Source organism: Uloborus diversus, chromosome 8 (genome assembly GCF_026930045.1).
Source record: "Uloborus diversus isolate 005 chromosome 8, Udiv.v.3.1, whole genome shotgun sequence".
In the NCBI taxonomy this organism is placed as follows: Eukaryota; Metazoa; Arthropoda; class Arachnida; order Araneae; family Uloboridae; genus Uloborus; species Uloborus diversus.
This window is the reverse complement of record NC_072738.1, coordinates 29441571-29454974: the sequence shown is the minus strand read 5'-3', so window position 1 is coordinate 29454974 and position 13404 is coordinate 29441571. Positions and strand designations below refer to the sequence as shown.

At 33.4% G+C, this 13404-nt stretch overlaps 1 protein-coding gene across 1 annotated transcript in view; it reads left to right on the top strand.

Moving 5' to 3' along the window:
• Positions 1-13404, top strand: part of LOC129227231 (uncharacterized) — a 57635-nt gene that overhangs the window by 35560 nt on the left and 8671 nt on the right. Inside the window, exons 9-10 of the mRNA XM_054861740.1 lie at positions 7879-8007; positions 11271-11375. Coding sequence (XP_054717715.1) covers positions 7879-8007; positions 11271-11375 — 234 coding nt within the window. The remainder of the gene's footprint in view (positions 1-7878; positions 8008-11270; positions 11376-13404) is intronic.

Here is a 13404-nt window from a genome sequence, read left to right as displayed (position 1 = left end):
AATTATTTCTATGCTTAAATTTAGGAAGAAAGGCATAAAATGACCTGAGTCATTAATTATTTTATTTTACCTTTTAAAATAAGTTAATCCTTGGTAAAATTATAAATTCTAGTGACTATCAAAAATTAGATTTTGAATTGACTTTCAGTGTGTACAGTTTAACAGGAAAAAATCAGGCTGTTGTTTGATAAGTGTTGAAATTGAGCGATATCTTGCCAACTCTTGGCGGACTTTCGCTGCTTGGCGGCCGTCAATGATCGTTTTCTTCAGTACGCTTAGAATTACTTACGTTGTTGTTTGGAGTTTGTATCTGCCATTTTTTCTAATATGCTTTTCTTCAAATAAATGTGTAATTAAGATGATTGCTGTTAATTCTTGTGCTCTGCTGAAATCAATAACAGGTTATGGCCTCCAGATACGTATAAACTGCGTAAAAATCATTTTATTTACGTTATTTTGAAGTTTATAGCGATCGGCGCCATTTTGTTTTGCTCCGACTGTTCTATTTGTTTTGCGTACTCCAGAATTACAGTGGAAAATGGCTCCAGTGGATTATAAATTTACGATAGAGAAATTAGAAACGGCTAAAGATTGGACTAGATGGAAAATGTCCATTTGTTTACTTTTAAGAACGCACGATTTGCTGAGTTACGTCAGCGGCAATTCGACAGTTCCGGAGCCGCTCGACTATGAGGACAACGACGATTTTGAGGAGGATAAAAAGAAGTTTGAACTTGCGGATGCGAAAGCTTTGCTCTTTATCTCCCAGTCATTGAATGACACGAACTTTGATTATATTAAAACATGCACAACAGCGAGAGATGCATATGAAAAGCTGATTGCAATTTATGACAAGTCGTCGACGCATCGACTCGATCGCTTGTGGACAGAATTCTTTCATCTGGAATGGAAGCATGAAAATATTGCATCATTTGTGAGTCATGCTCAAAATATATTCATTGAAGCTAATGATGAATTGAATCGCATTCTTCACTGTTCCTGACGCGATGTTATTGTTTAGAACTATATCAATGCAACCGCAGGATTATATTGCATTTAAGACTGTGTGGGATGGTATCCCATTGAAAGATCGATCTATTGAACTGTTAACTGAAAGATTGTGTGCTTTTGAACAGCAAATAGAACAACAGCAATGTGGAAGTACAGCCTTACAAATTCAATCCAAACGGCAGGTGCCGCTACCAGCAAAAGATCAGAATTCAGTAAAAGATGAATACAGAAATGATAGAGGAAACAAATCAAAACAGAGGAAGTGGAAAAATCAAAACAGAAAAGCTGTGAATCCTATTACTTGTTTTGAATGCGGAATTGCCGGACATAAAAGAATAAATTGTCCTCAAAGCAAAAGTAAGAATTTTTCTTCATCCTCTGGTGTTGCAATGCCATGTACAGATTCTCAAATTGACGAAAGCTGGATTATTGATTCTGGAGCATCTCAGCATATGACGTTTAACAGCAGTATTTTTGAAAGTTTTAAAAGCTTTGCTGTTCCAGAGGTAGTCAATGCTGCAGGAGGTCAGAAGCTTGTTGCTTATGGTTCTGGAAGAGTCAATGTGAAAACTCAAGTAAATGGCAAATGGAAGAAAAATTACCTAACAGATGTGTGGTACGTACCTGAATTAAAATATCAATTGTTTTCTGTTTCCCATGCTTTAAGAAAAGGATTGAATGTTTCATTCAAAAATAAATTTTGCATTGTGAAAAATGAAAATGAACTCATTGCAGTGGGAGAAAAATCCGAAATCGGTCTATTTCTGATGAAAATGTTTGCTGAAAGTCCTACAAAACCAGCAACTGTTCTTATTTCAAGTACAAGTGATACTGTTCAAGTAATGCATGAAAGAATGGCTCATCAAAGCAAGAAACAATGTATTAAATATCTTAGAAGACAAGGAATATCTGTATCTAATGAGAACTCAGAGTTCTGTGTAGGATGTGCATATGGAAAAGCGCATAGGAAATCGTTTCATTCACGGACTGTTAGGCCAATGAAGCCTGCTGAACAAATTAATGCTGATGTTGCAGGTCCCATGGAAGAAGCCTCTGTTGGTGGTTCCCGTTTTATGTTGGTTCTCAAAGATGATTTCACGAAATTTCGCCGAGTTTTCTTTTTGAAGGCAAAAAGTGAAGTACCATATTGCATAGAAACTTTCCTAAACGAAGCAAAGACAGCTGGCCATACTGTTAAGCAAATATTGTGTGATTCTGGAACTGAGTTTGACAACCATTCAGTGAAGAAGATTTTGAATGAGCATGGCATTGAACTGCGTGTTGCAATGGTTGAAACACCAGAACAAAATGGAGCTTCGGAGAGAGAAATTCGTATCATTGTTGAAGCTGCAAGAGCTATGGTTCACCAAAAGGATTTGCCGAAAAAGTTGTGGGCTGAAGCATGTAACACAGCTGTTTATGTGTTAAATCATACTGGGCCTACTCCTGTAGAAGATAAAACTCCGTATGAGTTATGGCATGGTAAGGAAGAAAATTTCAATGTGAAACGATTGAGAATATTTGGAACAAAATGCTATGTTTATGAACCAAAACAAAGACGTAAGAAATGGGATAAGAAGTCCGTACATGGAATGTTTGTTGGCTATGAAGCTCATGATGGATATAGAGTATTTATACCTTCTAAAAATAAAGTAGAAAGAAGCTGTAATGTCATATTTTGTGATGAACTGCCACATAAACCATTGTCTATTGAAGTCACAAGCACTGATATGCACACAGAAGAAGAAAATAGAAATGTACAAATATGTGATGAAGATATATCTATCCAAGTGAATGATGAAAGTGAATTTCAGGAGAAAGAAGAATCTGTTCCAGGCAGACGCTATCCTGAACGAGAGCGAAGGAGACCACATTTTCTTTCAGAAAATTATGTACTCTTTGTCAGCACTCTTATGGGTATTGAGACTCCAGCTAGTTATAGTGAAGCAATGAAGTCGCCTGAATCAAAATTGTGGGAAGACGCAATGATGGAAGAGTTGCTGTCTCACAAAGAAAATGGAACTTGGGAGCTTACAGAACCTCCGAAAAATCAAAGAGTTCTTGACAACAAATGGGTATATAGAATAAAAACAAATCCTAATGGCTCCCCTTAAAAGGCAAAAGCGAGGCTTGTAGTAAGAGGATTTTTCCAAAGAGCTGGTTATGATTTTGATGATTTATTTGCACCAGTAGCCCGATTTGACACCTTGCGCACTGTACTCAGTATTGCTGCTTCACAAAAATTGTTTCTTCATCAATTCGATGTGAAAACCGCGTTTCTGTATGGTTTTCTTGACAAAGTAATCTACATGAAGCAACCAGAAGGTTTTGATGATGGTTCTGGTCGTGTTTGTAAACTGGTTCGCTCACTTTATGGTTTGAAGCAAGCTCCACGTTGTTGGAACCGACGTTTTGTTCAGGTAATTCAGAAATTGAAATTCCAACAATCTCATGCTGATCCTTGTTTATTTATCAAGAAAGAAGATTCATCTATATTAATCATAGCCTTGTATGTTGATGATGGACTTGTTGCAGGATCAAATTTTTTAGAAATAGAAAAATTAATTCGGGATTTAAAAGAAGAATTTAAAATAACTAATGGTCCCCTTGATTCATTCTTAGGAGTGGAGATTAAGCAAGAAGAAAATGGTGACATTTTTATTGCTCAAAGTGTGTACACTGAAAAGGTACTTCAGAGATTTGGATTAGAAAGTTCAAAAGCTCTCGCTACTCCTTGTGATATCAATGCGACTAAATCTCAGGAAGAAGTTACCACCGTTGTTGATGTTCCCTACAGAGAAGCAGTAGGCTGTTTACAATATCTTGCAGTAGCTACCAGACCAGATATAGCCTTTGCTGTAGCTTTAGTATCAAGAGCTTTGTGCAAACCTACACAAGATGATTGGAAACGTGTGAAAAGAATTTATCGATATTTACGTGGTACAAGCAGTTTTGGTCTCTAGTACAAGTCTCACCAGGAAACATCACGATCAAGGAAATTCAAAAAAATTCCAAATTGGTGGCATTCGAAAGAGCATTGGAAAACATGTTTATGGCACTGAAACTACGTGCCCTCGTGACCACGTTATCAAAATATGATGTCTTAAAAATTGCCGAAATTTTTAGTAAAGTCGCCAAATTTAGCGAGTTTTGTTCAGAAATGGAAGGTACGGCGCAAATTCAACATCTGCATCTGACAAGACATTTCACTTCCATATTTGGTCACCACCAAAGCGCGTGAGAAATATCGCATTAATTCTTTACTCGGGTGACTACCATGGCGCGGGGTGTCGTGGCACAGATTGCGGCATTGAAATTTTTAGGGGCTTGTGTTCCGGGATATTAACGTGCAACTGTATAGGGAAAAGCGCCACAGCCCGAAATATTTGTTTTCTTTTATTGTAAAAACAATGGAATTTTTTGTTATTCTTAAGACTGTCTGTTAAAAAACTGATGTTTAAAACTTTTATGCTTCTGCGGGTAAAATATTTCCACTGAAAGAGTTTATTCGATGATGAAACTGTTTTCAAAAAAAAAAAAGGTAATCGTAGAGAAACGGTAAACACACTTTAAAGTCTTTTTTTTTTTTTTTGAAAAGTCGTAAATCTGAAGTCTTCAACAGTATCTAAGTACGAAGAAAACGACATATTTAAAGATTTCAAACCATGTTCTCAAATTAAAAAAAAAACGATTTCTGTCAGTTATTTCCAGTGTGTTTTTCGTTATGTGTATCGTTTTCAAGTTATGTGTAAACCCTCTAACAAGTCAAAAAAAAAAAAAAACTGTATTGATTTTTATTTTGCTCGTATTTGAATTCCCTTTTAACGTGAAACATAATTGGTAAAAGTGACTTCAGTATTTTTAAAAATGACTAAATAACATGCAATATGATGTGCATTTACGTTATAGCGACTTTCAGTTGCAGTGACAGACTTTTCGAACTACAGGGGTTGTTGTAATGAACGTCGACTATAAAATTTTTGATAAGAATCTGTTATGAAGTAATTTCCGACATCGTTAGTTTTGCTGCGCAAATTTTTGACATTTACTATCCGTTGTTTTCTTTTTTTTAATTATTATTTTTTTCGATTTTAAATTAAACATTTTCGCTAGCAGTGGTCAGACAATAAAACTTCATGAATGATAATAACTTTTGAAAAAATAAATAAGAGCTGGGATACTACAATCCATGATCATATTCTTTCAACATCAAAAACTATCCATTTTATTTTCAATATATAAGCTGTAATAAGCATGTTTTTTTTTTACTCTTTCATATTAATTCTCGTACATAATTATTAATTACTTACAACACATTTCATTACAAGAGTACAAACTTAAATTAGTTAAGTAAAACACACTTGAAATGCACTTAAATTCTGAAATGCATTATTATCACGATTACAAAGTTAAATCCTACGTTCAAGTTCGTTATAAATTTGTAGCTCCTCTGGATAAAGCTTACTAGTTTCCATTTCACAGGCTTCATAGTTACTTTTTAATTTTACCCACACAAGTAAAGGGTTAATTCGAAACATCGTTTACGCGCTTTGCAGATGACCAGAAATGGAAATGAGAGTCTTGCTAGACGCAGGCGATGAAATCACGTGGTATTTTCCATTTCTTGCCAACTCTTGAAATTTGGCGAATTTTCGTAAGATTTCGACAGACTTTGACCCCCCATATCTCAAAAACAAAAGGACGAGGGCACACAATATTTGGGTCAAATTTTTTTCTAAAGATACTCTTTCGAATGCGACCATTTTTAACTTTTTTCATGATTACTGAACTCGTGATGTTTCCTGGTCAGGTTCAAACAGAATTTTCAGTCTTCAGTGATGCTGACCATGCTGGCGATGAAAAGACCAGACGTTCAACTTCTGGTATGGTTTCAATAAATTCAGGTGCAGCTATAACTTGGTGGTCTCGGTTACAACATTCTGTTGCAATTTCGTCTACTGAAGCAGAATATGTTGCTGCTAGTGAAGCGTCAAACGAACTGGTTTGGCTCAAGTTGCTTCTAAAGGAACTGATCGGATATGAAGGTACACCTATTCTGTATGTTGACAACCAAAGTGCCATAAAACTTGCTCAAAATCCTCAATATCATCGAAGATCAAAGCACATTGACGTGCGTTTTCACTCTATTCGAGAGAAAGTAGAACGAGGAATTTTAGAAATAGAATATGTTCCAACATTAGAACAGTTGGCTGATATTTTAACCAAACCACTTACAAGTGTTCTGTTCATAAAGTTGCGTAGTGGACTTGGACTGAGCAAAATGGACAAAACTTAGACTAGTGCTAAAATGACTGTTTACATATTTTTCAAATGTTTATTATTGCATATATTTTGCTTATGATATGCATAATTTCAAATTCCAGTTTTGTTCATTTTTGATGCGTTAAAATTAAAAAGTGGCTTTGATATCGGGAAGAAGTGTTGAAATTGAGCGATATCTTGCCAACTCTTGGCGGACTTTCGCTGCTTGGCGGCCGTCAATGATCGTTTTCTTCAGTACGCTTAGAATTACTTACGTTGTTGTTTGGAGTTTGTATCTGCCGTTTTTTCTAATATGCTTTTCTTCAAATAAATGTGTAATTAAGATGATTGCTGTTAATTCTTGTGCTCTGCTGAAATCAATAACAATAAGTTTGGTATGATATCACTTTTTGAAGAACAATCAACAAACTTTAGCATGACACCTGTGAGGTATTTTTTAATCAAGTATCCATTTTTTGGATTACTAAGTTTACTTTTGCTAAATTATTTGGAACTGTAATGAATTAAATTGTATGCATATTTTAATTTATGAGTTTATGCTGTATTACAGTCAACGCTCATTGTAACGACCACACATTATAAAGACCTTCCCACTATAACGACCAGTGGCAAAAGTCCCAACTTTGTTCCTATGAACACTACGTTAATTTGCCTTCGTTATAACGACCATTCTGTATCGTCTAATCTAATACAATGACCGAATTCAGCGGACGCTATTTCGGGTGTTCTTCCCAATAAAACAAATTTGTAGCTGGAAATGGCCTTGATTATTGTTTACGGACATCTGCCTGAAGTTTTCAATGTCAAATCCAACTTTGAGAGGGGGTGTGCGTGGATTACCATTCACCGCAGCTAGCACAAAAAATAAATAAATAAATAAATAAAATAATGGGAGGAAAAATCGAGAAATTTCCAGGTTCCTAAGAAAAGGGAGTTGACAGATGTGTTGGTAGTTTGGTGTTTGAATCTAGCGGTTTTTAAGATTTGCGGTTCTCAAGGGACTTTCAAATGTTTCTTTGAAAAGCAAAAAAAAAAAAAAACAATTTATCACCTATGTCTGAAACGGAAAAGAATGTTTTGCAAAATTCACGTCTGCTAAAAAGGCAACCATCTGTTTCTGGTTTTATCTTCATAAAAAGTGGTGGTAGCAGTAGTAGTCGCAGATTTGTAAGTGTGTAACATTTTTCTCCCTATATTTTCTACTTTAAAATTTCTATAATGTTCTGTCATAGTATTTTGCACACGATTTTTCTAAAAATTCCTACGATAAAAACAATTTGGGCATTTAACTGGAATGTTTGAAAAAGTACCATTGTTTTACGGAACAACGGGGCATGCAAGATGACTGTGTATATTTTTTTAATTATACCTCTTATAACGACCACTCGTTATAAAGACCTTTTTCTCTGGGACGGAGATGGTCGTTATATCGAGCGTCGACCGTATAAATAAAATTTAATTGATTATTTGTACTTAATGCAATTTAAAACAAATGTTTGACAAGCAAATAAGAAAAATTTTACTTTACTTCTTTGCTAAAGAGTAACTTTTCCTAATAATCTCGCTACATTTTTTCTTCCCTAGCTTCATCAAGATAAGAAACAGATAAGTGTTGGATTTATCGGCTATCCAAATGTTGGCAAAAGTTCCATCATTAACACTTTAAGGTCGAAAAAAGTATGCAATGTTGCTCCAATTGCTGGAGAAACAAAGGTAGGAATTGTTTAAAATATTTTCTTAGTTAAAAATTTTTTTTTAATGGACTATTAATTAAGTTTTGATGCTTCAAAATTCGTTATATCCATTTTAACAAATTTGGATATGACGAGTTTTGTTTCAGTGTCGTGACGTTATATAGAGAGTTTCGTACTGGCAATGAGTTTTTGAGAAATGTTTTCTAATATTTTTACTCCGTTTTGAAATGAATGGAAGCCGTATTTTAAAAGAACGTGTGAAACGGGCATTGCTTAAGTTAAACTTTGTAAAATATAGATATAACCAGTTTTGAAATATAAATTGTTGTAGTAGTTAATATAATTAATTGCCAATACAAGTCTCCCCCCCCCCCTGAACAGTAAGTTAACATTTTCAAATTTGCTAAAATAATTTAAAATCTTAAAAATCTCTTTTTTTTCTTTTTGTGCACATGAAGATTTGAATTTCTATTTTCTTTTTTGTTAAATACCTCTTAAGCCAAAAGAATAAAATTAGGAATTGAATAGTATTCAAATTAGTTAAAACAATTTCTAACATTAAGAATTGATAAGGACCTCGATTCTTGTGTTAATAGTGTCAGTTTTTATTTTTATTTTTTTAACAGTATTTTATGAATGTAATTGTGAAGTCAGGGGTCTGGCCAGAGGATATTTGGGTCCGTTAACGGACCCTTCACAAAAATCCGATCAACCAAAACGGACCTTTCACAAAATCCCGATCAAACAAAACGGACCTTTCACAAAATCCGGATCAACCAAAACGGATCCTTCACAAAATTCTGATAAACAAGAAGTGATCTTTCACAAATTGTTTATTGAAAGAGCAAATCTGAAAGCAAAATGAGGCATATTAAACCGATAATTTTTGAATCCTTTTTGAAGTCAAATTAGAGGGATCAGCTATACAAAATCTGCTAATTTTGCAAAGAAAAAAAAAATCCGCACTCTTGCAAGCGATAAATTGCTACTGCCAAATAAATATAATGCTTGTTGTTTGTTTCTTGGAAAGAAATTAACAGCTGAAAATAAGTTTGGTTTTAAATAATTTTGTTTGTTTTATCACAGCTAATTAGCAGCGGTGTTGTTGTAAACTTTTCTGAAAAGGCGTTGGTAAGCACTTTTCTCCCTGCTGATGATTTAATAAACTATAATAATATATATCAGCGAAATGAACTTAGCACTGCAAAGGGATAGTAAGGGTGGGGAAAAAATATGATCGCTTTAGATAGGGTTACCAACTTCAAAATTAATCGCCATTTAGCATCTGGCGTTAATCCTTTATAATGACTTGATTAGAAAATATTCTCATCATTTTACCAGCTAGTCAATATTTGCGTTTTTATGGTGCTGTACAATGTTTAACTGTTATTTTGGGAGAAAATTATATGGGTTTGATTTTTCAATGCTAACAAGGATGATTAACTTTAAATAAACTGTTTTACTTGCCGTTTTTTTCTTTAGATGTCTACATTTTGAAAAATACAATCTTTTAAGATCCGATATAAGAATCATATTTTGTTCTTTTTTCAAGCTAACTTCGCTTTATTAGGATGCAAATAAATGAAAAGTCTCTATTTTTGTTAGAACATGCATTTCAAGTTTTTAAAGCAAAATTCCATTTTCTTTATGAGTCAAAAATTAAAATGCTGAATCGATGGTTTAATTTTAGTTTTGCTTCAACTGTGTCCACAGATATTAATGATATGTTTATCATAGGACTCTAAAATGCAATTTAAAAATAATTTAATCAAAAATATTTCTTTTACAAGCCATTTTTATACCTTTGATGCCTTCACTTTGAGAATTGCGATCTCTTTGCATCCGCTATGGGAATCCGATTTTTTGAGTTTTTGATGTTTAATACACATTGTTAAGAAGTAAACAAATAAAATCTCTTTTTACTTTTGTTAAAATCACGGAATTTATAAGTTTTAAAGGAAATTCTGTGCTTTTTAAGAGTGTCTTGGGTCAAAAAGTTAAATACTGAACCCTCGTCTGAATTTTATTTATTTATTTATTATTTTTTTTGTTGCAATTATTTTAAATGCTGTACAGAAATATTTCTAGTATAATTTAACATAATGTAGAATGGAGATAAATATTGCTACTTGAGGGAGTGATGCCTCCCCCCCCCCCCCGCCAAATACTAGAAAAACACACCAGAATGATATTCTCAACATAGAAGAGGAAAACACTCTACTTTAAGTTTAAATGATGCAGTTTGTGCCCGCTCTAAATTCTAAAATTTCGGTTTAGCAAATTTTTTTTTCCCAAAATTATTTGATTTTTCACAAAATTAATTCACTTTTCACAAAATTATTTTATTTTTCACGAAAAACGGACCTTGCGAAAAATTTTGGACAGACCCCTGGAAGTATAATTTAAAACTTAGACCTTCTAACACAAAGCTTGAGTGCAAAATGGTTTGTTGTAAGAAGTTCTAGTTTGATCCTTAGGCATAGTAGTTTTAATATGTTTAAAAACAGCATATTTAATGCTGTTTTTAAACATCAAATACTGACTTAATTAATTCGAAATATCTAAAGCCTGGGATCTGTCCATAATTTTCACAGGGTTCACTTTTTGTAGTTTTTAAAGCATTTTAGTGAAATTTCAAGATGTAAACGAAAAGTAATGAATCAATATTGATTAGATTTCCGATTTGCTTACTGCTCAAGTAACGAATGAGCTAGTGAAAGGTCCCATTTGGACAAACAAAATTTTGTGAAGGGTTCGTTTTGGTGAATTAGAGTTATGTGAAGGGTCCCTTTTAACTCTAGTTGGAATTTTATGAAGGTGCCTTAAACAGGCCCAAATTTCCCCTGACTAGACCCTAGAAAGTACACTTTAACATAATATTATATGGATGCCTCAGTTGCAAAATTGATTACGTACACTTTTTTAAAATATCCTCATTTCTGCTTTAATATTGCTTAATCAATGCTTAGAATGTGAATTTATATTAAAACATTTGGTTCAGTGCATTTCTGATCCTGCGATGGCAGAAAATGTAACACGAGGGCCCATTCACTTTTTTGGATAACACTATCTTCATCACTTACTTTTTGTTTTATGGAGTTAATCGATTTGGCAAGTGGAGCATCCATATGTGGAAACAAAAAAAAGTTGCAATTAAATTCAAAAAGGGTCGGGGGGGGGGGATTTCTTGTTTAAAAATGGATAAAACTTTTACCATAATTTTTTTTAATATTTTCACAGTATCAGGAAATACTTCTTCATAAGTTTTTTCTTTTCGTTTAGGTTTGGCAGTACATAACACTAATGAGAAGAATTTATCTGATTGATTGCCCTGGTGTTGTTTATCCAGCTGGTGATACTGACACCGAAATTGTATTGAAAGGTGTTGTAAGTAATTCTTTATTCTATTCTTGTATATTATTTATTTATTTGCGTACGGAAAGCTCATTAACTCATGAAATTATTTTAATACATACAGAGATGCCGAATGCTGTGGATTATCCATAGTTACTACAGTGAAGTTGAAAAAATGCAAGTCAACTGCGAGTTACGGAAAAGGCCGAATTTTTTACAGAAAATAAAATAATTGCAAGTGACATCATTTTTAAACACTAGGCGCAATTATAAAAAAAGAAATCTTTGCCGAGCGCAGAAATGAGTGATTCCTGACGATCATGGTAGTCTGCAATACTAGATTTTCGATTTGTTCTAACTAAAATATGTATTTTAATTAAATTCTCTTTTTTTTTGAGAAAGAGAGGAAGGGGATCTTGGTTAGAATTGTATTTTTTCTTATTTTCTTTCGGAAATTGTCAAAAGAGCACTGTGCTTTTGGTTCATTGCCCATGCCTCTGAACAATAAGTCAAAGTTGGCCTAGGGATGGTTATATAAAGTAAAATTTTTGTTTTTGAATCGTTTAATGAGTTTCGATTTTAAGTATTTTTACAAACCATAATAGGTTCAGTTTACAACATTTCTTTTACAGTCGAGCCTTCATATATCAAACTTCCACCTATCAAAATTTTCTATATATCGAAATCCCAGCAAATTTCAATGTTCATTACATAGAAAAATTGTTTCTATAAATCGAAAAAATCTCTATATATCGGAAAAAAATTCGAGACATTCTTAGACTTTTTTTTTCCACTTTAGACTATTTGTCTCATGAAAAATGAAGGTTAGAGGAGAAAATTATGTTTACTAAAGGTTGCTAAGAAACTCATAAGAAATCTGGGTTTGAGGGGTGTGTAGATAGGTCGTTGTTCCGTTCTGGAGTTCTTAAATTCCCTCAAGTTTATTTCAAATCTTAGTTGTAACCAGTAACACTGTAAAATCAGTTTCAAGTTATCCTTTTTGTCTGCTCATTATCATTTCTAGTCTTTTTAGCTTCAGTAAAAATCATTCAAGTTAAGTAGATTGATTTTTTACTTTTATCTCGATTACATTGTCAAAAGGAAAATCCCCTCATGTTGCGAATCAAGTTAAACTGCCGAGGAATGAAGATGTATGAAGGCACAAAAATGTAATTTCTGTTAATTTTTCAGTTATTAACCTTCGTTTAATCCGATGCTCATATAAATTGGAAATTGGGTTTCATGCACGAGAATTAGCTTTAATTTTAATGTTTTAGGAGATTTTTATGATAAAAGAAGATAGTTTCTATATATCGAAATTTCTATATGTCAAATTTTTTTCCGGCAATTTGCTACGTCGATATATGGAGGTCCGACTGTATTTATTTCTGATCCTAAAAAGATAACATATTTTTCTGTTTCAATCATAGTTAATTACACACTTAAACATAGCAATTTATTTCACAAAGCTAATCTACCATTTTAAAACTCTTTTTGGGGACTATCCTTAATCTTTAAGATATGTATTTTATAAGCTGAAAATTTGCATAGGTTAGATTCAAAGACATCTCTGCACCTCTGTAAAATTTCATTCAATTCGGACATGGTCGGGTGGGGACAAATTCAAAACTCAGGTCATTTGATGCGGAATGACTCACATAAGTAGTTACTGTTGGTCAAATAGTACAATAGACCAGTGGTTGCTGTTTTTGGGCTCTTATTGAGCGCTCCCTTTTCAGTAGTTAGTCAAAATTTAACTACATATCCAGCAGTTTTTTGCTATTAAACAAATACATAAACAAAACTTTTTTGAGCATGGACATTGCATTACTGCTCTGGTAGAACTAGAAATGAACAGAATTTGCATTTTGCTGAAGTGCATTTTGCACAACTGCCAAATGCAATGAGTTGCAAAATTGCTTCAAAAAAGCCCTATATTTTTATTAAACTTGTGGCCGCATCTAAAAACCATTCTGGTTAGTTAAATTTATTGTATAATCATAGTTTATTTAAATTTTTACCATGAAACCTTGTTACAATAAAATATCCATTTCAGCCAAAT